Source organism: Streptopelia decaocto, assembly GCF_964273445.1.
Source record: "Streptopelia decaocto genome assembly, contig: HAP1_SCAFFOLD_743, whole genome shotgun sequence".
Lineage (NCBI taxonomy): Eukaryota > Metazoa > Chordata > Aves > Columbiformes > Columbidae > Streptopelia > Streptopelia decaocto.
The window spans coordinates 15,936-38,903 of record NW_028116615.1 but is presented as its reverse complement, the minus strand read 5'-3'; the positions used below and the strand labels follow the sequence as shown (position 1 = coordinate 38,903).

General features: G+C 46.1%; 1 protein-coding gene across 2 annotated transcripts; it reads right to left on the bottom strand.

Moving 5' to 3' along the window:
* Positions 1 to 1,780: 1,780 nt before the first annotated feature.
* CALU (calumenin) lies at positions 1,781 to 21,992 on the bottom strand. 2 transcript variants are annotated; one of them, XM_082076805.1, is made up of 7 exons: positions 21,914 to 21,992; positions 16,149 to 16,374; positions 8,004 to 8,197; positions 4,597 to 4,763; positions 4,460 to 4,520; positions 2,242 to 2,441; positions 1,781 to 2,015 (listed from the first exon to the last, which is right to left on the bottom strand). In XM_082076805.1, the coding sequence occupies exons 2-7, from the start codon at positions 16,367 to 16,369 to the stop codon at positions 1,911 to 1,913; spliced, it is 948 nt and encodes a 315-aa protein (XP_081932931.1). In that variant the 5' UTR covers positions 16,370 to 16,374; positions 21,914 to 21,992; the 3' UTR covers positions 1,781 to 1,910. The 2 variants fall into 2 exon arrangements, with proteins under 2 accessions (XP_081932931.1, XP_081932932.1); XM_082076806.1 differs by having other exon boundaries at positions 21,920 to 21,980.
* Between the last annotated feature and the right edge of the window lie 976 nt (positions 21,993 to 22,968).

The window sequence follows — 22,968 nt, the reverse complement described above, 5'->3', positions numbered from 1 at the left end:
ACACGGCGCTTTCGGGCTAAATCGGTTTCCTGGGGGGGACAGCGTGGGGCTGGGGGGGACAGCGTGGGGCTGGTGGCACTTGGGTCACCCCCAGGGGTGGTTTGGGGGGAAACAAAGGGGGAAACAAAAGGGGGAAACAAAAGGGGGAAACAAAAGGGGGAGAAGGGAGCAAGTGGGAAGTGAGGAGGAAATGAGGAGACAAGGAGGAAACGAGGAGGAAGAGAGCAGGAAGTGAGGAGGGAGCAAGTGGGAAGTGAGGAGGAAATGAGGAGACAAGGAGGAAACGAGGAGGAAGAGAGCAGGAAGTGAGGAGGGAGCAAGTGGGAAGTGAGGAGGAAATGAGGAGACAAGGAGGAAACGAGGAGGAAGAGAGCAGGAAGTGAGGAGGGAGCAAGTGGGAAGTGAGGAGGAAATGAGGAGACAAGGAGGAAACGAGGAGGAAGAGAGCGGGAAGTGAGGAGGGAGCAAGTGGGAAGTGAGGAGGAAATGAGGAGACAAGGAGGAAATGAGGAGGAAGAGAGCAGGAAGTGAGGAGGGAGCAAGTGGGAAGTGAGGAGGAAATGAGGAGACAAGGAGGAAATGAGGAGGAAGAGAGCGGGAAGTGAGCGGAGAGGGAGGAGGAAGCAAGAGGGACGCGAGTGGGAAACAAGTGGGAAGTGAGGGAGAAGTGAGGAGGAAATGAGGAGGAAGTAAGTGGGAAGCAAGAGGGGACTGAGCCAGAAATGAGGAGGAGACAACGAGGAAACAAGGAGGAAACAAGGAGTGAGGAGGAAGTGGGAAACCAGGGGAAACAAGGTGGAAATGAAGAAACAAGGAGGAAACGAGGAAGCGAGGAGGAAATGAGAAGGAAGGAATTGGGAAGCAAGAGGGAAATGAGGATTAAACAAGGAAGTGAGGAGGAAATGAGAAAACAAGGACGAAACGAGGAGGGAATGAGGATGAAACAAGGAGGAAATGAGGAGGAAGCAAGTGGGAAGTGAGGAGAGTGCGAAGGAAGTAAGGGGGAAGTGAGCAGAAAATTAGGAGAAAAAAGGGATGAAACAAGGAGGAAAGGAGGAGAAAACAAGGGGGAAACGAAGAGGAAAGGAGGAGGAAACAAGGAGGAAATGAGGAGGAAGCGAGTGGGAAGTGAGGAGAGAGTGTGAAGGAAGCAAGGGGGAAGTGAGTAGGAAATCAGGAGAAAACAAGAAGGAAACGAAGAGGAAAGGAGGAGAAAACAAGGAGGAAATGAAGCGGAAAGGAGGCGGAAACAAGGAGGAAATGAGGAGGAAACAAGGAGGAAACAAGGAGGAAGCGAGCGGCCCCCGTGCGAGCGGTGAACACACAGATTAAAAAAAATATCTCTATATAATATTAATAATAATCACGGATAAAGTGGCGGGAGGGAAGCGAACCCCGGGGAGGAGCCGAGCCCAACCGCGCCCGGCTTTGCAAAGCTCGGCCTAACTAAGCCTGACTCACCTCGGGCCTTGCTTTTCCTTATTGTTCTCTGGCTTTAGGGTGTGTTTCTTCCCTTGAATTCTTTAATGTAAAATATGGAGAGCGCGCTCAGAAACCCCCCGAGGGGCGGGCGGGGGGGACTCGAGCTTCTTCGCTTCACGTGGAACCAAAACAGATACAAAAATAACCAAGAAGTCGTTAAAAATCGGGGCAAAAACGGCATAAACCTTACCAAAAATAAACCAACCAACCCAGGGAGCGTCGTGGTTTCCCAAACGAGCCCCCGGCGCTTCGGGAAGGAGGAAAATTCGCAAAAGATGGGAAACATTTTTTACAAAAATTGAAATTTTGTGATTTTTTTTTCACGTCGTGGCCTGAAATCACAGTTTTTTTAGTGAAAAAAAAAGACGTTTCTTCCGCTAAATCCCAGAAACGGTTCAAAAATAAATTACACGCCGGGGCGGGCGGCGTCAGAACTCGTCGTGCCGCACCAGCGCCTCCCCGAAGTCCGTGGCCTGGCTGCCCACGAACAGGTCGTACTTCTCCACTATCTCCTCTTTGCTCAACTTCCCGTCCTGAAAAAGAGCGAGAAAACACCAATTTGGTCATTTTTCACCCCGTTTTTTAGCTTTCCTAAAAGCTCAAACCCCGCTTAGGTGGGCGGTGGGATGGGAACGAGCCTAAAATGTCTTGAATTGGTTTAAGGAGGCGCGCGCGGAGCGGAGGGGGTTGCGGTTGGGGCGGCGCGGTGGGAAGGAGCCGCCAGGGGGTTTTTGGGGTGAAAAAGGCGTTTTTTGGCACCTTGTTGAGGTCGGACTCGTAGAGCAGGTGGCGCGCCTCGGCCTCGGCGTGGTCGTAGTCCGAGGGCAGGATCCAGGCCTTGGTTTCCTCCTGGTCCATCTTGCCGTCGCGGTTTTTGTCGCGGAACTCCACGAATTGCTCGCGTTCCGTCTTCACCCACTCGGGTTCGTCGGCGTCGCCGTCCTGGCTGTACATGTCACCTGGAGGGGGACAATTGGGGGTTTAGCCCCAAAATGAGAGGCTGGGGGACGTGGAGGGACAAGAGGGGACGTGCGGGGACAGGGAGGGACACAGGGGAACATGGAGGGGACAAAGAGGGGACGTGGAAGGAGCATGAGGGGACACGAGGGGATGTGGAGGGACATGGAGAGACATGGAGGTGACATGAGGGGACAAGGGGGGACACAGCAGTGACAGGAAAGGACCATGAGGGGACATGGAGGGACATGGAGGTGACATGAAGGGACACAAGGGAACATGGAGGGGACAAGGAGGGACACAGAGGGGACATGGAAGGACATGAGGGGACACAAGGGGACGTGGAGGGACATGGAGGTGTCATGAAGGGACACAAGGGAACATGGAGGGGACAAAGGGGGACACAGCAGAGACATGAAAGGACCATGAGGGGACTCGAGAGGATGTGGAGGGACATGGAGAGACATGGAGGGGACATGAGGGGACACGGAGGGGACAAGGGGGGGACACAGCAGAGACATGAAAGGACCATGAGGGGACACGAGGGGATGTGGAGGGACATGGAGAGACATGGAGGGGACATGAGGGGACACAGAGGGACACAGCAATGACATGAAAGGACCATGAGGGGACATGGAGGGACATGGAGGTGACATGAAGGGACACAAGGGAACATGGAGGGGACAAGAAGGGACACAGAGGGGACATGGAAGGACCATGAGGGGACAGGAGAGGACATGGAGAGACATGAAGGGACACAAGGGAACATGGAGGGGACAAGGGGGGACACAGCAGAGACATGAAAGGACAATGAGGGGACACGAGGGGATGTGGAGGGACATGGAGAGACATGGAGGTGACATGAAGGGACACAGAGGGACCATAAGAGGACGTAGAGGGGACATGGAAGGGACAGAGGGACATGGAGGGCCAAGGAAGGACAAGGGGGGACACGGAGGGACCATAAGAGGATGCAGAGGGGACACAGAGGGGACAGAGGGACATGGAGGGACAAGGGGATGTGCAGGGACAGGAAGGGACACAAGGGAACATGGAGGGGATGCAGAGGGGACAAGGCGGGACACAGAGGGGACATGGAAGGACCATGAGGGGACGTGGAGGGGACGGGAAGGGACACAGAGGGACCATAAAGGGACACAAGAGGACATGCAGGGACATGGAAAGACATGGAGGGGACACGGAGCGATGTGTAGGGACATGAAATGGACATGGAGGGGACACAGAAAGGACATGGAGGGGATATAGAAGGGACATGGAGGGACCGTAACAGGATGTAGAGGGGACACGGAAGGGACACAGAGGGAACAAAGGGAACACGGAGGGATGTGGAGGGACACAAGGGGACATGGAGGGGATGCGGAAAGGACAAAGAAGGATGCAGGAGGACACAAGGGGACATGGAAGGGACACGGAAGGACATGGGGGACACAGAGGGTATGTGGAGGGACAAGGTGGGACACGGAGCAATGTGAGCGGACACAAAGCAGACACAGAAGGGACGTGAGGGGACATGAAGGGACAAAGAGAAGACACAGAGGGGACATGGAGGGGACACAGAAAGGACATGGAGGGACGCAGAGGGGACACAGAGGGACAGAAGGGGACATGGAGGGGACATGAAGAGACATGGAAGGAACAAAGAGGGACACAGGAGCATGGATGGACACAGAGGGGACATGGAGGTGACACGGAAGGACATGGGGGACACAGAGGAGACGTGGAGGGACACAGACAGGACACAAGGGGACATGGAGGGGATGCGGAGGGACAAAGAGGAGACAGAGAAGGGACACAGAGGGGACATGGAAAGGACATGAAGGGGACACAGAGGGGACACGGAGGGGACACGTGGGACACAAAGGGATGCAGAAGGGACATGGAGAGATGTGGAGGGACACAGAAAGGACATGGAGGGGACACGGATGGATGCAAAGGGATGTGTAGGGGACACAGAGGGGATACAGAGGGACACGAGGGGACAGGAGGGGACGCCCCTCACCAATGTACTCCTCCAGGTCGATGAAGCCGTCCCCGTTCTTGTCGATGTCCTCCATGGTCTCCTGTGGGGACATCCCGTCAAAAACCCCAAACCGCCCCGTCTGGTGCCCCCATTCCCCCTGTCCCCATCGTCCCCACCTGCACCACGATGTCCTTCATGTACTCGTACTCCTCGGGGTGCAGGAAGGCCGTGAACTCCTCCTTGGTGGCCGTCATGTCACCATCCTTGTCGGCCATCTTGAAGCGCCGCTCGTCACGCACCATCATTTGTTTGTAATTAAAACCGTCGTCGGGGTCGGGGTCGTCTGGGGACGAGAGGAGGGAGGTGACACGGGGCAGTGTGGGCAGTGGTGGCCCGTGGTCAGCGCTAACCCAACACAACTCAAACTCAGCACAGCCCCAACTTCCTCCACCCAACCTCAATTCAACCCCAGCTCAACCTCAATTCAACCCCAGCTCAACCTCCTCAACCCCAACTCAACCTCCTCAACCCCAACTCAACCTCCTCAACCCCAACTCAACCTCCACTCAACCCCAACTGAATCTCTTCAACCCAACCTCCCCAACCTCAACTCAACCTCTTCAACCCAACCAACCTCCTCAACCTCAACTCAACCTCTTCAACCCAACCTCAACCTCAGCTCAGTTTCCACAATCCAACCTCAATCTCCTCAGCCCAACCTCAACTGAATTTCCTCAACCCAACTTCAATCTACTCAACCCAACCTCAACCCAACCTCAGCCTCCCACAACCCAACCTCAACCTCAACCCAGCAACTTCCTCAACCCAACCTCAACCCAGTTTCAATCTCCTCAACCCAACCTCAACCCAGTTTCAATCTCCTCAACCCAGTTTCAATCTCCTCAACCTGAGCTGGTGAAGATGTCCCTGCTCATAGCAGGGGTGGGACAGGATGAGCTGGGAAGGTCCCTTCAACCCAAACCATCCTGTGATTCTACAAACCCAACCTCAGCCTCCTCAACTCCACCTCAACTTCCTCAACCTGATCTAGTTGATGATGTCCTTGTGGGGTTTGACTAGTTGACCTTTGAAGGTCCCTACCAACCCAAACCCTTCCAAGATTCTACAAACCCAACCTCAGCATCCTCAACCTGAGCTGGTGAAGATGTCCCTGCTCATGGCAGAGGGGGTAACTGGGGGTACTGGGAAGGTCCCTTCAACACAAACCCTTCCAAGATGCTACAAACCCAACCTCAGCCTCTTCAACTCAACCTCCCGCACTCAACCTCAACCTCTTCAACCTCCTTGACCCAACTTCAACCCACCTCAACCTCCTCAACCTGAGCTGGTGAAGATGTCCCTGCTCATGGCAGGGGTTGGACAGGATGAGCTGGGAAGGTCCCTTCAACCCAAACCATCCTGTGATTCTACAAATCCAACCTCAATTTCCCCAAGTCAACCTCCTCGACTCTACCTCAACCCAACCTCAACTTCCGCAACCTGATCTAGTTGATGATGTCCTTGCTGGGCTGGACCAGATGACCCTTGAATGTCCCATCCAACCCAAACCCTTCTATGACTCTACAAACTCAGCCTCCCGACGCTTCCCCGCAACCACCCGAATTCCCGACACCACCGGCTGCTGCATCCCCCCTAAAGCCCCCCCGAGGAGGAGGAGGAGGAGGAGCCGTGTCCGACCACCCTTCCCGGGGCAGATGCCTCCAGAACACAAAGCTCCAGGGTTTGTTTTTTTTCAGCCGAGCTATTTTGGGAGGAGAATGTGTAAGAGGATCCCGGAGCGGCTTCAAAGCCGCCGAGACCTCGCCCAGCGCCGCCGCCGAGGGGACATCTGGGCACATATGGCCACCAGATATAGATAACGGCCACGTGGGTCACCCTATAGAAAAACACCCACGGGGGAGGGGGTTTAGTTAAACCAGAGCCAGGCCCGGTCTAAAAAAAGGCTCTTTCCCCGTCTCTGTTGACATCCAGGACAAAAGGCCAGGATTAAGTCGCTGCTGTGCTGTTAAATTAAAGAAGAATTTATTTAAAGTCAGAATTAGGGCATAATTAAGCCTAAAGCTTCTGATTCTAGCCTTGAGTTTTCACTAGAGCTTAAAGCAAAGCCTCAGGCTCAGCCTGAGCTTGAGCAAAGTTAAACCAAATCTCACATGAGGCAAAGTCAAACCCCATTTATTTTAACACAGGTAATTCTGTAATTCATCTCGGCGGCTTTAATCAGGTTTAGTTAAGCTGCAAAAGGCAGAGAGCTGAGCAAGCAGAGTGTTTAATAAGAGTTAAACCCACCCAAAAACCACTTTGTGTTTTAGTCCCCACCTTGGTAGCAAAGCAGAACAATTTATTAAGCTTGGGAGTGGCAGCGAAGCCACAACCTCAACTGTTTTAATTGTTCCTGAGCGATACGAGAATACAAACGAGCGTTTCTGGCTTCACAACCCACCCGTGGGGCCAAAACACCACAAATATCTATGATTATCTTCTCATTTTTAAGGAGGTTTTAAAGGGAGTTTTCATTTAAGCCCAGCTCTTGGATCTTTCCCATTCATACTCTTATTTTTTCCCCTATAAAAGCAAAGTCTGGAGCTGCTCGGTTCCAGCCCGGTGACTAATCCGGCACCCAAAGCTCAAAAATATGACAAAAAGCATTTTATTTTGATGACAAAACGCAACATTTTTTCAATGCTGGGTCAAGCGGGGCCGGGGCCGTTGGATTCGGGAGTCGCCCAAATCTTGGCCGCACCCCAAAACCTCCCGCAAGGCGTTTCCAGCGGCCAGAACGGGCTGAGAAGAGACAATTCCAGCCAATTTCAGCAAAAAAAGGTGATATAATTGAAGGTGAAATAATTGCATTTTTGCTGAACAAAAAAAGGTGCTAAAACCCCTTCCTAGGCTGGGGTTGAGCAGGCTCAGCCTTGTGTTTCTCTCAAAAATCACATTATTCATGGAAAAACTGAGTTTAGTTAAGACCCGGTCTAACCCTGAGCAAGCTTAGTAAAGCCTGAGGGGGTTTATTTCCCCTTTGAGCTCAAACTTGCTCTTAAAAAGCACTTTGCTGTTGCGGTTTAAGGCAAGATGGCAATAAACCAGGACATTCGCTAACGATTTCGATGGATTTTGGACGGCGCACACACCCCAAAATTGGGCCAAATGGCGCAAAATGCGCGAAATTTAAATCAAAAGCAAAATAATAAATTCCCTCCCACCCCCCGTGCTTTTCATCACAGGACTGAATTTGGAGCAGATTTTCACAACTAAGCGTAGACTTACAAGGGGGTTTAACCCCTTGGGTTTTGCCTTTAATTGCCCAGAATGTAAATTTAGAGGAAAATGTCAATTCTTTATTAATTTTGAGGTTTTAGGGCTGAACTGAGCGCTCCCCTCCACCCTATTCATATATTAGCGTTATTTTTTCTTCTGTCCTTTCTTAAGCCAGGCTTTGAGCTCGCCCGCCCCAAACCCAGCTTTAGGTGCGCCTAACTTACCTACAACCCCTCCACAAAGGCAAAATAGCCAATTACAGCGCCCCAATTAGCCAAAATTGGTGGCGAATGTCAACTCGTACCCAGGATGTAGCCGTAGGTGGCGTTTTTGTACTCGTCCCAGGAGATGAGCCCGTCCTCGTTGAGGTCGTGGCCCTTCCACTGCCGCTCCACGTCCTCGAAAATCCAGCGCTTTTGGGCAAATTTGATCCAGTCGCGCAGCTCTTCCACCGTCACAAAACCGTCCTTGTCCTCGTCGATCTTCACCACGATCTTCCTGCGGGAAAACGCCGGGAAACGGGGAAAAATAAGAGGTTTGGAACCAACGGTGCGTTATCCCCGGTAAATCAACAGATTTGAGCGCCAAATGCTGGGAAATCGAGCAGTTTGTCCTTAAAACCGACGTGAGGTTTAGGCGCCGGTTTTGCGCACGCTCCGGTTGGGTGTTTTGCAGGAATTCGGTCTCTTCGGGGTAATTTTTTAGGAATTACATCTTTTTTTGGTAAATTTTTCAGGAATTATGTATCGTAGGGGAAAATATTTTGCTTTTGGATCTTGGGAAACATCCACTTGTGTATTTTTGACCTCAACGGTGCTTAAAATTAGGAAAATTCACCTCAGCAACCAGATATAAAGACCCAAACTTGGCTTTATTTGAACGTCCAAGCTTAAGGAGCGGTTTAGACACCAAATCACCAGTTTTGCTCATTCTTGGCTTACTCAGGTTGGGTATTTTTTAGGAATTATGTCTCTTAGGGTTAATTTTTCAGGAATTATGTATCTTAGGAGAAAACATTTTGCTTTTCAATCTTGGGAAATACTTATCGCTGCATTTTCCCACCTCAACAGTGCTTAAAATTCGGAATATCTGCCTTGGCAACGGGATATAAAGACCCAAACTTGGCTTTATTTGCACATCCAAGCCTAACAAGTGGTTTAGACACCAAATCACCAGTTTTGATCATTCTTGGCTTACTCAGGTTGGGTATTTTTTAGGAATTATGTCTCTTAGGGTTAATTTTTCAGGAATTAGGTTTCTTAGGATAAAACATTTTGCTTTTCAATCTTGGGAAACATTTCTCGGTGCATTTTCCCACCTCAACAATGCTTAGAAATGGGAAAACTCCCCTCGGCAACCGGATACAAAGACCCAAACTTGGCTTTATTTGCACGTCCAAGCCTAACAAGTGGTTTAGACACCAAATCACCGGTTTTGCTCATTTTCGGGTTACTCGGGTTGATGTTTTTTGGGAATTACGTATCTTAGGGGAAAACATTTTGCTTTTCAATCTTGGGCAATATTTCTTGATGCATTTTCCCACCTCAACGGTGCTTAAAATTGGGAAAACTCCCCTCGGCGACCGGATGTAAAGACCCAAACTTGGCTTTATTTGCACGTCCCAGCCTAACGAGGCACCAAAAGGCACCGAACCCCCCTGGGCGGCCGCGGTCGAGGACCCGGCCGCGATTTCGGTGCCCAGAGCCGGGGCCGCGTGTTTGCGCTTTATTTTTAGCAGCAGCTGCAGGAATGTGGGACCCGCGGGCGGGAGGGGAAGCGGCTGCGTCCTTGTCGCTCCTACTCGGCTTTTACTCCTCGGAGTACGTGGGTTGGTTGTTCTGCACAGAAATTTTCTATTTCAGTTCTTCAAATTGCAATTTTTCGCTCTCCGCGCCAGCGCCCGGCGGTTAAAACCAGGACTAACAGCCCAAAACGCTTCCTTTAGTTAATCAGAGTTACTATTTTACCTTTTAGCTCGAAGATTGGCTTCTGGTAAATTCACCGAAGCTTAATTCAAACGCAATAAATTGAGGGATTATTTTAAAGGGTCTTTTAGATCACCGCAAGACTCTTGATTTTCAGATTAAGCCAGAATATTGGCGCAAAGTGAACAAGCGAAACCAGAGGCCGGAGCCGCCCTGAGGTTTGGTTGGTGCGGAATTGCTTTTAAGATAAAAAATCTGTATCTAAACAATTGCAAAATCGAAATATGTAAATCTACATTTTAAAATGTAATAATGGAAGTCTAAGAAATCTAAAAATCTAAGCCTAAAAATTATTAACAGCTGAAAATCTAAATAATATTAACATCTACAAATCTAAGTCTTAAAATATTAAGATCTAAAAATCCAAGTCTAAAAAAGAACCTAAAAGTAAAGCCAGGATTTGGACTCTGGCACCAAGGCTGTTCCTAAAGAAGAAAAGCTGAATATCTGGGACAAAACGGGTAAAAATATTTGCTTTCTGGAAGTTTTTCAGGTGGGGTAGAAATGAGGAGGTTTAACTCAAGCCCGGCATTCCCGTTTAATGACATTAAGGGTGAGCGAAAGCCCAGGGGATACTTAGGCTGAGCCTAAAACTCTGTCTTCAGGTTTAATGGCGCTAAGGGCAAGTGAATGCCCAGGGAACACTGAGGCTGACCCTAAAGCTCTGCCTACAGGTTTAAGGGCGTTAAGGGCGAGCCAAAGCCCAGGGGCCACTTAGGCCAGGCCTAAAACTCTGCCTTCAGGTTTAATGGCGTTAAGGGCAAGTGAATGCCCAGGGGCCACTTGGGCCGAGTGTAAAGCTCTGCCTACAGGTTTAATGGTGTTAAGGGCTAGCGAAAGCCCAGGGGACACTTAGTCTGAGCCTAAAGCTCTGCCTACAGGTTTAATGGCATTAAGGGTAAGTGAATGCCCTGGGGATACTTAGTCTGAGCCTAAAGCTCTGCCTACAGCTTTAATGGTGTTAAGGGCGAGCAAAAGGCTGGGGCACACTTTGGCTGAGCCTAAAGCTCTGCCTTCAGGTTTAATGGCCTTAAGGGCAAGTGAATGCTCAGGGGACACTTAGTCTGAGCCTAAAGCTCTGCCTTCAGGTTTAATGGCCTTAAGGGTACCTGAATGCCCTGGGGATACTTAGTCTGAGCCTAAAGCTCTGCCTTCAGGTTTAATGGCCTTAAGGGTAACTGAATGCCCTGGGGATACTTAGTCTGAGCCTAAAGCTCTGCCTACAGCTTTAATGGCGTTAAGGGGGAGCAAAAGTCCAGGGGACACTTAGGCTGAGCCTAAAGCTCTGCCTTCAGGTTTAATGGCATTAAGGGCAAGCGAATGCTCAGGGGACACCTAGGCCGAGCCTAAAGCTCTGCCTTCAGGTTTAATGGTGTTAAGGGCGTGTGAAAGGCCAGAGGACACTTAGGCTGAGCCTAAAGCTCTGCCTTCAGGTTTAATGGCATTAAGGGCAAGCGAATGCTGGGGGGACACTTAGTCCGAACGTAAAGCTCTGCCTTCAGGTTTAAAGGTATTAAGGGCAAGCAAATGCTCAGGGGACACTTAGTCTGAGCCTAAAGCTCTGCCTTCAGGTTTAATGGCCTTAATGGTAAGTGAAAGCCCAGGGGATACTTGGTCTGAGCCTAAAGCTCTGCCTTCAGGTTTAAAGGCATTAAGGGCAAGTGAATGCCCTGGCGACACTTTGGCCAAGCCTAAAGCTCTGTCTACAGGTTTAATGGCGTTAAGGGGGAGCAAAAGTCCAGGGGACACTTAGGCTGAGCCTAAAGCTTTGCCTTCAGGTTTAATGGCGTTAAGGGCAAGCGAATGCTCAGGGGACACTTAGGCCGAGCCTAAAGCTCTGCCTACAGGTTTAATGGTGTTAAGGGCGTGCGAAAGGCCAGAGGACGTTTAGGCCAAGCCTAAAGCTCTGCCTTTAGGTTTAAAGGCGTTAAAGGAGAGCGAAAGTCCAGAGGACACTTAGGCCGAGCCTAAAGCTCTACCTTCAGGTTTAAAGGCATTAAGGGCAAGCAAATGCTCAGGAGACACTTAGGCTGAGCCTAAAGCTCAGCTTCCAGCTGGCCCAGCAGCACAGGGCCAACCCGGCCGCTCCCCGGCTGCTTTCCCTGGGTCTGAGCCACCGAATTGAGGAGGTTTAACAAAACGGCCCCGGGTCTGTGCTGGGCAGGGGGGGAGGGGCAGCAGATGTTGGGCGGCAGCTGGAGCGGATCCGCTTTCCCGCCCGGGATCCTGGGCCGTGCCCAAAACCAGCGGGTTTGTATCAAGGAATGGGGATGGGGGAGGAGCCGCAGGGGAACCAGTCGCGGCTTTGTCACCCAAAAATGGGTCCGGGCAGCAGCAAAAGAGCCACTAAAAATCACAGCTCAGCATAAAATTAGAAAGAAATAAAAGTACAAGTAAAATTAGGGATAAAATTAGGAATTAATAAAATTAGAAGCAAAACAATTTCTAAGTGAATGAAATGATAAGTGAAATTATAAACCAATAAAATGGTAAATCAGTTTATAAATAAGTAACAAATATTTATGAATAAATGAAATGATAAATGAAATTATAAATCAATTTATAAATAAGTAATGAATGTATTTATGAGAAAATGAAATGCTAAATAAAATGATAAATGAATGAAACTATAAATTAATACAATTTTAAATAAACTTATCAATAAACAACAAATGAAACTATCAAACCATTCAATTATAAATCGATGTATAAAGGAATCAACTTATGAATAAATGAAACTGGAAATCAACTTATTAATAGAATGATAAGCAAATAAATAAATGAAATTTTCAATCGAATTTTGAGGAAATCAAATTATAAATAGATAAAATTATAGATGGAATATTGAATTGAAACGTAGACATCAAATTATCGATGAAATTATTAATAAATAAAAGTATTAATTAATAAAATTATAGGTGAAATTACGAATAAGTAAAATTATAAATAAATGAAATTATAAGTGAAATTATGGATAAATAAAATGATAAATGAATGAAACTATAAGTGAATATAATTGTAAATAAACTTATCAATAAATTCTAAATGAAATTATCAAACCATTCAATGATAAATCAACGTATAGAGGAATCGACTTATGAATAAATGAAGCCATAAATAAAATGATGATGAAATAGAATTATTAGTAAATAAATGAAATTATAAATCAAATTATGAAGAGATGAAAATAGAAATAAAGAAAATTATGGATAAAATTGTGAATAAGAAAGTAGACATGAAATTATGGGTGAAATTGCGAAGAAATAAAGTTATAAATAAATGGAATTATGGGTGAAATGATGAATAGATAAAATGATCAATAAATGGAATTAGAGGTGAAACGATGAATAGATAAAATGATAAATAAATGGAATTATAGGTGAAATGATGAATAGATAAAATGATCAATAAAGGGAATTAGAGGTGAATTGATGAATAGATAAAACGATAAAGGGAATTATAGACGAAATAATGAATAGACAAAACAATAAATAAAGGGAATTATAGGTGAAATTATGAATAGATAAAATGATAAATAAATGGAATTAGAGGTGAAACGATGAATAGATAAAATGATAAATAAATGGAATTATAGGCAAAATTATGAATAGATAAAATGATAAATGGAATTATAGGTGAACTGATGAATAGATAAAATGATAAATAAATGGAATTATAAATAAATTACAAGTGAAATTATGAATAGATACAATTCTAAATACAATTATATAGGAATTATCATCACAATTATAACCCCCCCTAATGCTTTAGTATCAGGTTAATGGAGGCGACTGGTGCTGGGGAAAGTGTGATGAGTGTTTCTGGCTCTAAACCCCCCCAAGCTTGCGAAAAAACAAGTGATTTTCGCTTTAAAACTATAAAATACACCCAACCCAGGTGTGTTTTGCAGCGTGGGGATGGACGGGGGCCTTGCTGAGCGGGTCTAAAGTGTTTAAGTTCAGTTTAAAGAGTCCCCGGGAGGATTAAAAGTGCAAAATTGCCGCCTTCAAGAAGTCAAAATTCCGCTTCTCAAGCAGCGTTTGGTGTAAAACGAATCAAATAGAATAACGGACACAATTTATGGAGAATGTGGATTGTTAGGAATGGGTTCTCAAGGAGGAGCGGCCCAGCCGCCCTCAGAAACCTCCCCAAAATGCCCCCGGTTTAAGCCTTTTTAAGCCAGTTTGAAGCGCCAAGGGAACAACTGCGGGCGCAGCTGCTGCCGCCGCGCAAGAGAGGCCACAAAATAACCCTTTCCCGCCTCCGCGGGGGGAAAATGGGCCAAAAATGAGAGGATTTAGAAGCAATTTGGCGTTTTTGGTCATTTGGGGCTTTGCGCGGCGACGGTTGGTTGTAAAACAAGGAAAAAAAATGGGGGGAAAAGGTGAAAATTGCCCCAAAAGCCGCAAAATTGAGGGGAGGGGGATGTTGCTGTGCAGGCCGGAAAGAGAAAAAGAGTGATTTGGATGGATTTTTGGGGGGTTTTGGGGGTGATTTGGTGGTTTGGGGAAGATGAGGGTGGTGGGAGCCACTCGAGAAACACCCGCGTTGATTTTTGCTTCAAAAGGGTGTTTTTAAGGGTTTAATTGAGGTTATTTCCTCCATTTGAGGTGGGAATTGAGAGCACGCGGGCAAAAATGATGGTTAATACAGGATATCTGGGCAAAAATGGGATTAAATGCCGATTATCAAGGCAAAAATATGAGTTGGTAGAGTTGATGTGGATGAAATGATGTATTAATGCAGATCATCTGGTCCAAAATGATGTATTAATGCAGATTATCTGGTCAAAAAATGATGGATTTAATTCATTTTGGACCAGATAATCTGCGTTAATTCATCGGGTTTGACCAAATACCCCACATTAATTCATAAGGTTTTGATGAGATAATTTGCTTTAATTGATCTTTTTGCAGGATGTCTGGTCAAAACCAACGAATTCATGCAGATTATCTGGTCAAAAACAATTAATTAATGTGGGAAATTTGGTCAAACGAATAAGTTAATGCAGATTATTTGGTCAAACCTGACAAATTAATGCAGATTATCTGGTCAAACCAATGAATTAAAGCAGATTATCTGGTCAAAACCGATGAATTAAAGCAGATTATCTGGTCAAAACCGATGAATTAAAGCAGATTATCTGGTCAAAATGACAAATTAATGCAGATTATCTGGTAAAAAATGAATTAATGCAGATTATCAGGTCAAAACCGCCAAATTAAAGCAGATTATCTGGTCAAAACCAATGAATTAATGCAGATTATCTGATCAAAAGATGATGAATTAATGTGGGATATCTGGTCAAAACCAACAAGTTAATGCAGATTATTTGGTCAAACCTGACAAATTAATGCAGATTTTCTGGTCAAAATGACAAATTAATGCAGATTATCTGGTCAAAATCTGCTTTAATTCCTACGTTTTGACCAGATAATCTGCATTAATTTGACGTTTGACCAGATAATCTGCTTTAATTCATAAGTTATCTGGTCAAAACCGACGAATTAATGCAGATTAGCTGGTCAAACCAATGAATTAATACAGTTCATCCGGTCAAACCAATGAATTAATGCAGATTATCTGTTCAAACCCAACAAATTAATGCAGATTATCTGCTCAAACCAATGAATTAATGCACATTATCCGGTCAAACCCAACTAATTAATGCAGATTATCTGGTCGAAAATGAATTAATGCAGATTATCTGGTCAAACAAATGAATTAAAGAAGATTATCTGCTCAAAACCGACTAATTAATGTAGATTATCTGGTCAAAACTGAGGAATTAATGCAGATTATCCGGTCAAAACTGAGGAATAAATGCAGATTATCCGGTCAAAACCAATGAATTAACGCAGATTATCTGGTCAAACCAATGAATTAACGCAGATTATCCGGTCAAACCAATGAATTAAAGCAGAATATCTGCTCAAACCCAACAAATTAATGCAGATTATCTGCTCAAAAGCAACAAATTAAAGAAGATTATGTGTTCAAACCAATGAATTAAAGCAGATTATCTGCTCAAAACCAATGAATTAACGCAGATTATCCAGTCAAAACCAATGAATTAAAGCAGATTATCTGCTCAAAACCAATGAATTAAAGCAGATTAACTGCTCAAACCCAACAAATTAAAGCAGATTATCTGGTCAAAAGCAACAAATTAAAGCAGATTACCTGGTCAAACCAATTAATTAAAGCAGAATATCTGCTCAAACCCAACAAATTAATGCAAATTATCTGGTCAAAAGCAACAAATTAATGCAGATTATCTGGTCGAAAATGAATTAATGCAGATTATCTGGTCAAAAGAAACAAATTAATGCAGATTATCTGGTCGAAAATGAATTAACGCAGATTATCTGGTCAAACCAATGAATTAAAGCAGATTATCTGCTCAAACCCAACAAATGAATGCAGATTATGTGGTGGAAAGCGAAGGAATGCAGGCCCCCTACCCCAGGCGGTCCTTGCTCTCCTCGGGTGTGAGCTGGTCGAAGGTCTTGGCCTCGTCGGCGCCCAGGAAGGCGTCGTGGTCGTAGTCGAAGCTGCGCGCGTCCTCGTGGGGTTTGTCGCTGAGCGGCGGCTCCGCGTGCACGCGCTCCTTGCGCTCCGTGGGCTTGCTGGAGATGCACAGCACCGACAGCCACAGCAGCACCAGCACCCGCGCCGCCATCATGGGGCCTGCGAGACAACCGTCGGGCCTTAATCCGGATTAGCCGGGGAAAGGAGCGGGAAACGGGGGGTTAATGGGGAGTATTGGGGGGAAAATGGGGATTAACGGACAGTATCCGGGTGGAAATGGAGGTTAAAGACAGATTATCTGGGGAAAACATAGGAATTGATACAGATTAGATTATATTACAGATTATATGGGTGAGATGATGAATGAATGGAGATAACACAGTCAAAGTGATGTATTAATGCAAATTATCTGGGCAACATGATGAATCAACACAGATTATCTGGGAGAAAACTGAGATTAAATACAGATTATCTGGGGAAAAATATGAATTGATACAGATTATTTTATTACATGACAGATTATATGGGTGAAATGATGACTGAATGGAGATAATGCGGTCAAAGTGATGTATTAATGCAGATTATCTGGGCAAATGGTTAATTGCTACAGATTATCTGGGTGAAATGATGAATCAAAACAGATTATCTGGGAGAAAACTGAGATTAAATGCAGATTATCTGGGGAAAAATAGGGTTAAATATGGATTATCTGGGGGAAATCATAGGGTTAAATATGGATTATCTGGGGGAAATGGGGGTTTAATAGGGAACATTTGGGGAAAAATGGGGATTAATGGACAGTATCCATGTGGAAATGGAGGTTAAATACAGATTATCTGTGGAAAAAATAGGAATAAAGATTAGATTATATTACAGATTATCTGTGTGAGATGATGAATGAATGGAGATAACACAGTCAAAGTGATGTATTAATGCAGATTATCTGGGCAACATGATGACTAAATACAGATTATCTGGGTAAAATGATGATTATCTAGGAGAAAACTAAGATTAAATGCAGATTATCTGGGGAAAAATATGAATTGATACAGATTATATTATATTACATGACAGATTATATGGGTGAAATGATGACTGAATGGAGATAATGCAGTCAAAGTGATGTATTAATCCAGATTATCTGGGGAAAAAATAGGGTTAAATATGGATTATCTGGGGGAAATCATAGGATTAAATATGGATTATCTGGGGGAAACGGGGGTTTAATAGGGAACATTGGGGAAAAATGGGGATAAATGGACAATATCCAGGTGGAAATGAAGGTTAAATACAGATTATCTGGGGAAAAATATGATTTGATACAGACTAGATTACATTACAGATTATATGGGTGAAATGATGAGTGAATGGAGATAATGCGGTCAAAGTGATGTATTAATGCAGATTATCTGGGCATCATGATGACTAAATACAGATTATCTGGGTAAAATGATGAATCAACACAGATTATCTGGGAGAAAACTGAGATTAAATGCAGATTATCTGGGGGAAAATAGGGTTAAATATGGATTATCTGGGGGAAAACATAGGATTAAATATGGATTATCTGGGGGAAACAGGCGTTTAATAGGGAACATTTGGGGGAAAATGGGGATTAATGGACAATATCCAGGTGGAAATGGAGGTTAAATACAGATTATCTGGGGAAGAAATAGGAATTGATACAGATTATATTACAGATTATATGGGTGAAATGATGAATGAATGGAGATAATGCGGTGAAAGTGATGTATTAATGCAGATTATCTGGGCAACATGATGATTAAATACAGATTATCTGGGTAAAATGATGAATCAACAGAGATTATCTGGGACAAAACTGAGATTAAATGCAGATTATCTGGGGAAAAATAAGGTTAAATATGGATTATCTGGGGGAAATCATAGGATTAAATATGGATTATCTGGGGGAAATCATAGGATTAAATATGGATTATCTAGGGGAAATGGGGGTTTAATAGGGAACATTTGGGGGAAAAATGGGGATTAATGGACAATATCCAGGTGGAAATGAAGGTTAAATACAGATTATCTGGGGAAAAATATGATTTGATACAGATTAGATTATATTACAGATTATCTGGGTGAGATGATGAATGAATGGAGATAACACAGTCAAAGTGATGTATTAATGCAGATTATCTGGGCAACATGATGATTAAATACAGATTATCTGGGTAAAATGATCAATCAACAGAAATTATCTGGAAGAAAACTGAGATTAAATGCAGATTATCTGGGGAAAAATATGAATTGATACAGATACGATTACATTACAGATTATACAGGTGAAATGATGAATGAATGGAGACAATGCAGTCAAAGTGATGGATTAATGCAGATTATCTGGATAACATGATTAATTGCTACAGATTATCTGGGTGAAATGGTGAACTGATACAGATTATCTGGGCAAACCAGATTATTAAATACAGTTTATCTGGGCAAAAATGATGCTCACATCCATGTTATATGGGAAAAATGATGAATTCATGCAGCTTATCTCTGCAAAAGTGATGAATTAATAAGATATTATACAGATTATATGGGTGAAATGATGAATTAATGCAGATTAAGTGGGTAAAATGACGAATTGATAAAGGTTATCTGGGCAACATGATGATTAAATACAGATTATCTGGGTGAAATGGTGAATCAACACAGATTATCTGGGAGAAAACTGAGATTAAATGCAGATTATCTGGGGGAAAATAGGATTAAACATGGATTATCTGCGGGGAAACAGGGGTTTAATAGGGAATATTGGGGGGAAAAATGTGGATTAATGGGCAGTATCGTGGTGGAAATGGATGTTAAATAAAAATTATCTGGGGAAAAAATAAGAATTGATACAGATTATATTACATGACAGATTATATGGGTGAAATGATGAATGAATGGAGATAATGCAGTCAAAGTGATGTATCAATGCAGATTATCTGGGCAAATGATTAATTGATACAGATTATCTGGGTAAAACGATGAACCAACACAGGTTATCTGGGAGAAAACTGAGATTAAATGTAGATTATCTGGGGAAAAATAGGGTTGAATATTGATTATCTGGGGAAAAATATGAATTGCTACAGATTATATTACAGATTATACATTGTACATTACAGATTATATGGGTGAAATGATGAATTAATGGAGATAACGCGGTCAAAATGAGAATGTGGATTGTCTGGGCAAATGATTAATTACTACAGATTATCTGGGTGAAATGATGAATCAACACAGATTATCTGGGAGAAAACTGAGATTATCTGGGGCAAAAATAGGGTTAAATAGGGATTATCAGGGGGAAATGGGGGTTTAATAGCGAACATTTGGGGGAAAAATGTGGATTAATGGACAGTATCCAGGTGGCAATGGAGATTAAATGCAGATTATCTGGGCAAATGATTAATTACTACAGATTATCTGGGTGAAATGCTGTATTAATACAGATTATGTGGGCAAAAATGCCGCGTTAATACAGGTTACCCAGGGAAAATAACAAATTGATGCAGGTTATATGGACAAAATGATGACTTAATAGATAAAAGGGAAGTTTTTAATTGAAAATCAACCTATTTTGGCCAAGAGGAGGAAGATGATGGAGCGCAGGGGTGGGATTGGGGGGAAAAAGGCAAAAATTCATTGAATTTTCAATAAATTGAGGGCTGAGGGGGTGAATTTCGACGCCTCAAGCGATCGGCCGCTAATTAGCGCAAATTAAAGGGAAATTTGGGCGGAATTAAAGGGAAGAGACGCGCGGGCGGCAAAGCTGGAAGAACAGTGATTTTCCTCCATTTATAGCTAATTTGGGCAGAAATTATAGTGTAAGTTTAAACATAAATATAATATCAATAAACACAAGAAAAAATTTTAAATAACATAAATAAGTATAAGAATTAAAGTATAAAAACACCAATTTGGAGGATTCGAGCTCCAAAACGCCGTTTTTGAGGCGAGATCCCTCGTGGCGACGAAAACATCCCCATTTTTAATTAAAACACCCGCTTTCCTCCTCCCGACACCTTATTAATTTTAATTGCAATTAGCGGCGTTTAAGACACCATCAACACCCAGAATCATTGAATTTTTGCCCGATTTCCTCCCGTTTCGCCTCCCAAACCCCAGCACAAGGGTTTAAATCGCCGCCCAAAGCTCCGACCACGTGGAACCGGCTTCGCGCCACCGATAAAACTGCGGCCGCCAAAGCAAATTTTGCCTCTTTTTAACCAATTTTTCGCAATTTAAGTATAAAATCCCCAACCCCCAGGCACCTCTGATGCAATCCAGTGTGGCCATGACCTCAGCAACCCTCCCGATAGCTAAAAATCTATATATTTTTACACAATTCTCCCTGGTTTTGAGCACCTGCCCAACCTCCCGACTTGGGCTCAAGCACAGAGTGACCTGGAATTTGGGTAAATACTCTGATTTCTATCTACGGCGGCGCCACAAAGAGGCCGGGGAGGCATTTGGAGGTGATTAAAAAGGGACAATCTGACCTTAAATGTGAATTTTTGGCGTTGCGCCGGGTGCTGGGGAGGCGATGAGGTTTCCCTTTGAGGGTAAAGATGCCGCTCGAGCGTGCGGGGGGACCAAAAATAACCAAAAATCAACTCTTATTCACAAATAATTAACATCTGCTGTTCTACCAAGAGGTCCGAGCGCCAAATTTTCCCTCAGAGCGCAGAGTTTTGGGAAACACGAGGTTTCGAGTTTGGTTTCGCGCGTTCCGAGCAAGTCAAACAAACCACAAACCACGGCGGGAAGGGACGCCACCAATTCTGTGTTTTAGGAAACATAAAGGGGTCTGAGCGGTGAACCACAATGGAGGCACCATCGACAATTAGCAGCGGGAATCGGGAGGTTTTCCCTCAAAATCGGGTCTCCCGGAACCTCCAGCTGGCGATTCCGGGTGGTTTTGCGGAGATGTCAATGGGGATTCTGCGCTGGGCTTGGATTTATGGTAGAAAAACAACTAAAATGCCATTTGGAAGCATTTTTCCCACTTTGGGGTCAGGTTAATCCCACAGAAAAAAGCCTACGGACAAATTACTTGCATTAAATTTGGGAATTTGTCTCTAGTTTGGGTTTTAAAGGGATTAATGCCCACCCCAGCGGGCTCGGGCTGACAGGTCTACCCAGATACTTCACAACGCTGACAAACGTCACGAGAACAAACGGGTTGGGCTTCATTAACGTGTCCTCACCGACGAGAAGCCGCCAATTAGCGTAATTAGCGGCGGCGAGCGAGGCCGCGTCACCTGCGGGACGTTACCGGGAGGGAAAAAAACAAATAACGGGTGAGAAAACAGCGATTTCTGCCCCAAAACCAACGTGTGAGGAACCCAAAGGCGCGGGGGTCGGTTAACGGTTAATTAACGGTAATTGGGGTCCCACGAGGGTCCATCCCCGGGACCCCCGGCCTGCGCGGGGGCGGGAAGCGAGAGGAACCGGTCGCCCCCCGGCCCCTCCCCGGGGGACACAGCGATGCGGCCCCTCCCGGTTCCCATGACGACCAGGCCCGGGGGTCGCCAGGCGCACCGGGTGCCACGTTCATACCGGTTCATACCGCTCATACCGGGCGGGCAGAGCGGGACCGGCCGCTGCCCGCTCCCCAGAGCCGCCCCCGCCGCCGGTAGAGCCCGGGAAGCCCGTCCCGTCGCGTCCCGTCCCTCACCGTTACCGGGAGCCGCCGCCGCCGCCCGCTCGCCTCAGCCGTTCCGCCAACCGGAAGTCGGCGCCTCGCCACGCCGCACGGCCCCCCGCGCTCACTCCCCGCCGGCCAATCGGAGCGCCGCTCCGCCTCCCCGCCCGCGACGAGAGGCGCGCTGATTGGTCAATCCCGCCGCCCGTCCGCCCTCTCGCCCGCCCCCGCGCTGCCCTCCTCCCACCTCCCCGCCCCTTCGATGCCGCCCTCCCCGCCGCCGCAGCCCCGCCTCCCCCGGGGGACGCGCGGCGCTCATTGGCTGGAAAGCGCCACGTCCTCAGCGCGCGCGCCGGCCGGCGGCCCCGCCCACCGGGGCTCCCCGGTCCCCTCCGCCCCGCTCCTCGGTGCGCATGCGCGGGGGAGGGAGGGGTGCGCACGTGTGCGCGGGCGGCGGATAGAAAGGGCGGGAAAAGGGCGCGAAAAAAGGCGCGAAAAAGGCGCGAAAAAGGCGGCAATGGGGGAGGACGAGGCGCCGTTTTGAGGGGGATTGATTGGGGCTGCCCAGCGCCCACCCCGCCATCCCAGCCCTTCCCGCCATTCCCAGACCTGCCCCTTTTTCGGCAGTGGGGTCACCGTGGTGTCTCTAAGACCATAAAACCATCAAATTAATAAACTCTTAAAGCCATTGTGAGGTTTTCAAAGCAGCATTTCTTGTTCAGCGCTGGGGGTGTCCTGCCACCCCTCACACATGGCTTATATTGACAGAAGGGAGAAATTTAATGAAATAGAACGAGGGCAAGTGTAGAGTCTTGGATCTGGGCAGGAACAACCCCAGGTTCCAGTGTAAGGTGGGGAATGACCTATTAGAGAGCAGCGTAGGGGAAAGGGAGCTGGGGGTCCTGGGGACAGCAGGGTGACCATGAGCCAGCACTGGGCCCTTGTGGCCAGGAAGCCAATGGGACCTGGGGTGGGTTAGAAGGGGGTGGTCAGTAGGTCAGAGAGGTTCTCCTGCCCCTCTGCTCTGCCCTGGGGAGACCACACCTGGAATCTTGTGTCCAGCTGTGGCCCCTCAGTTCCAGCAGGAC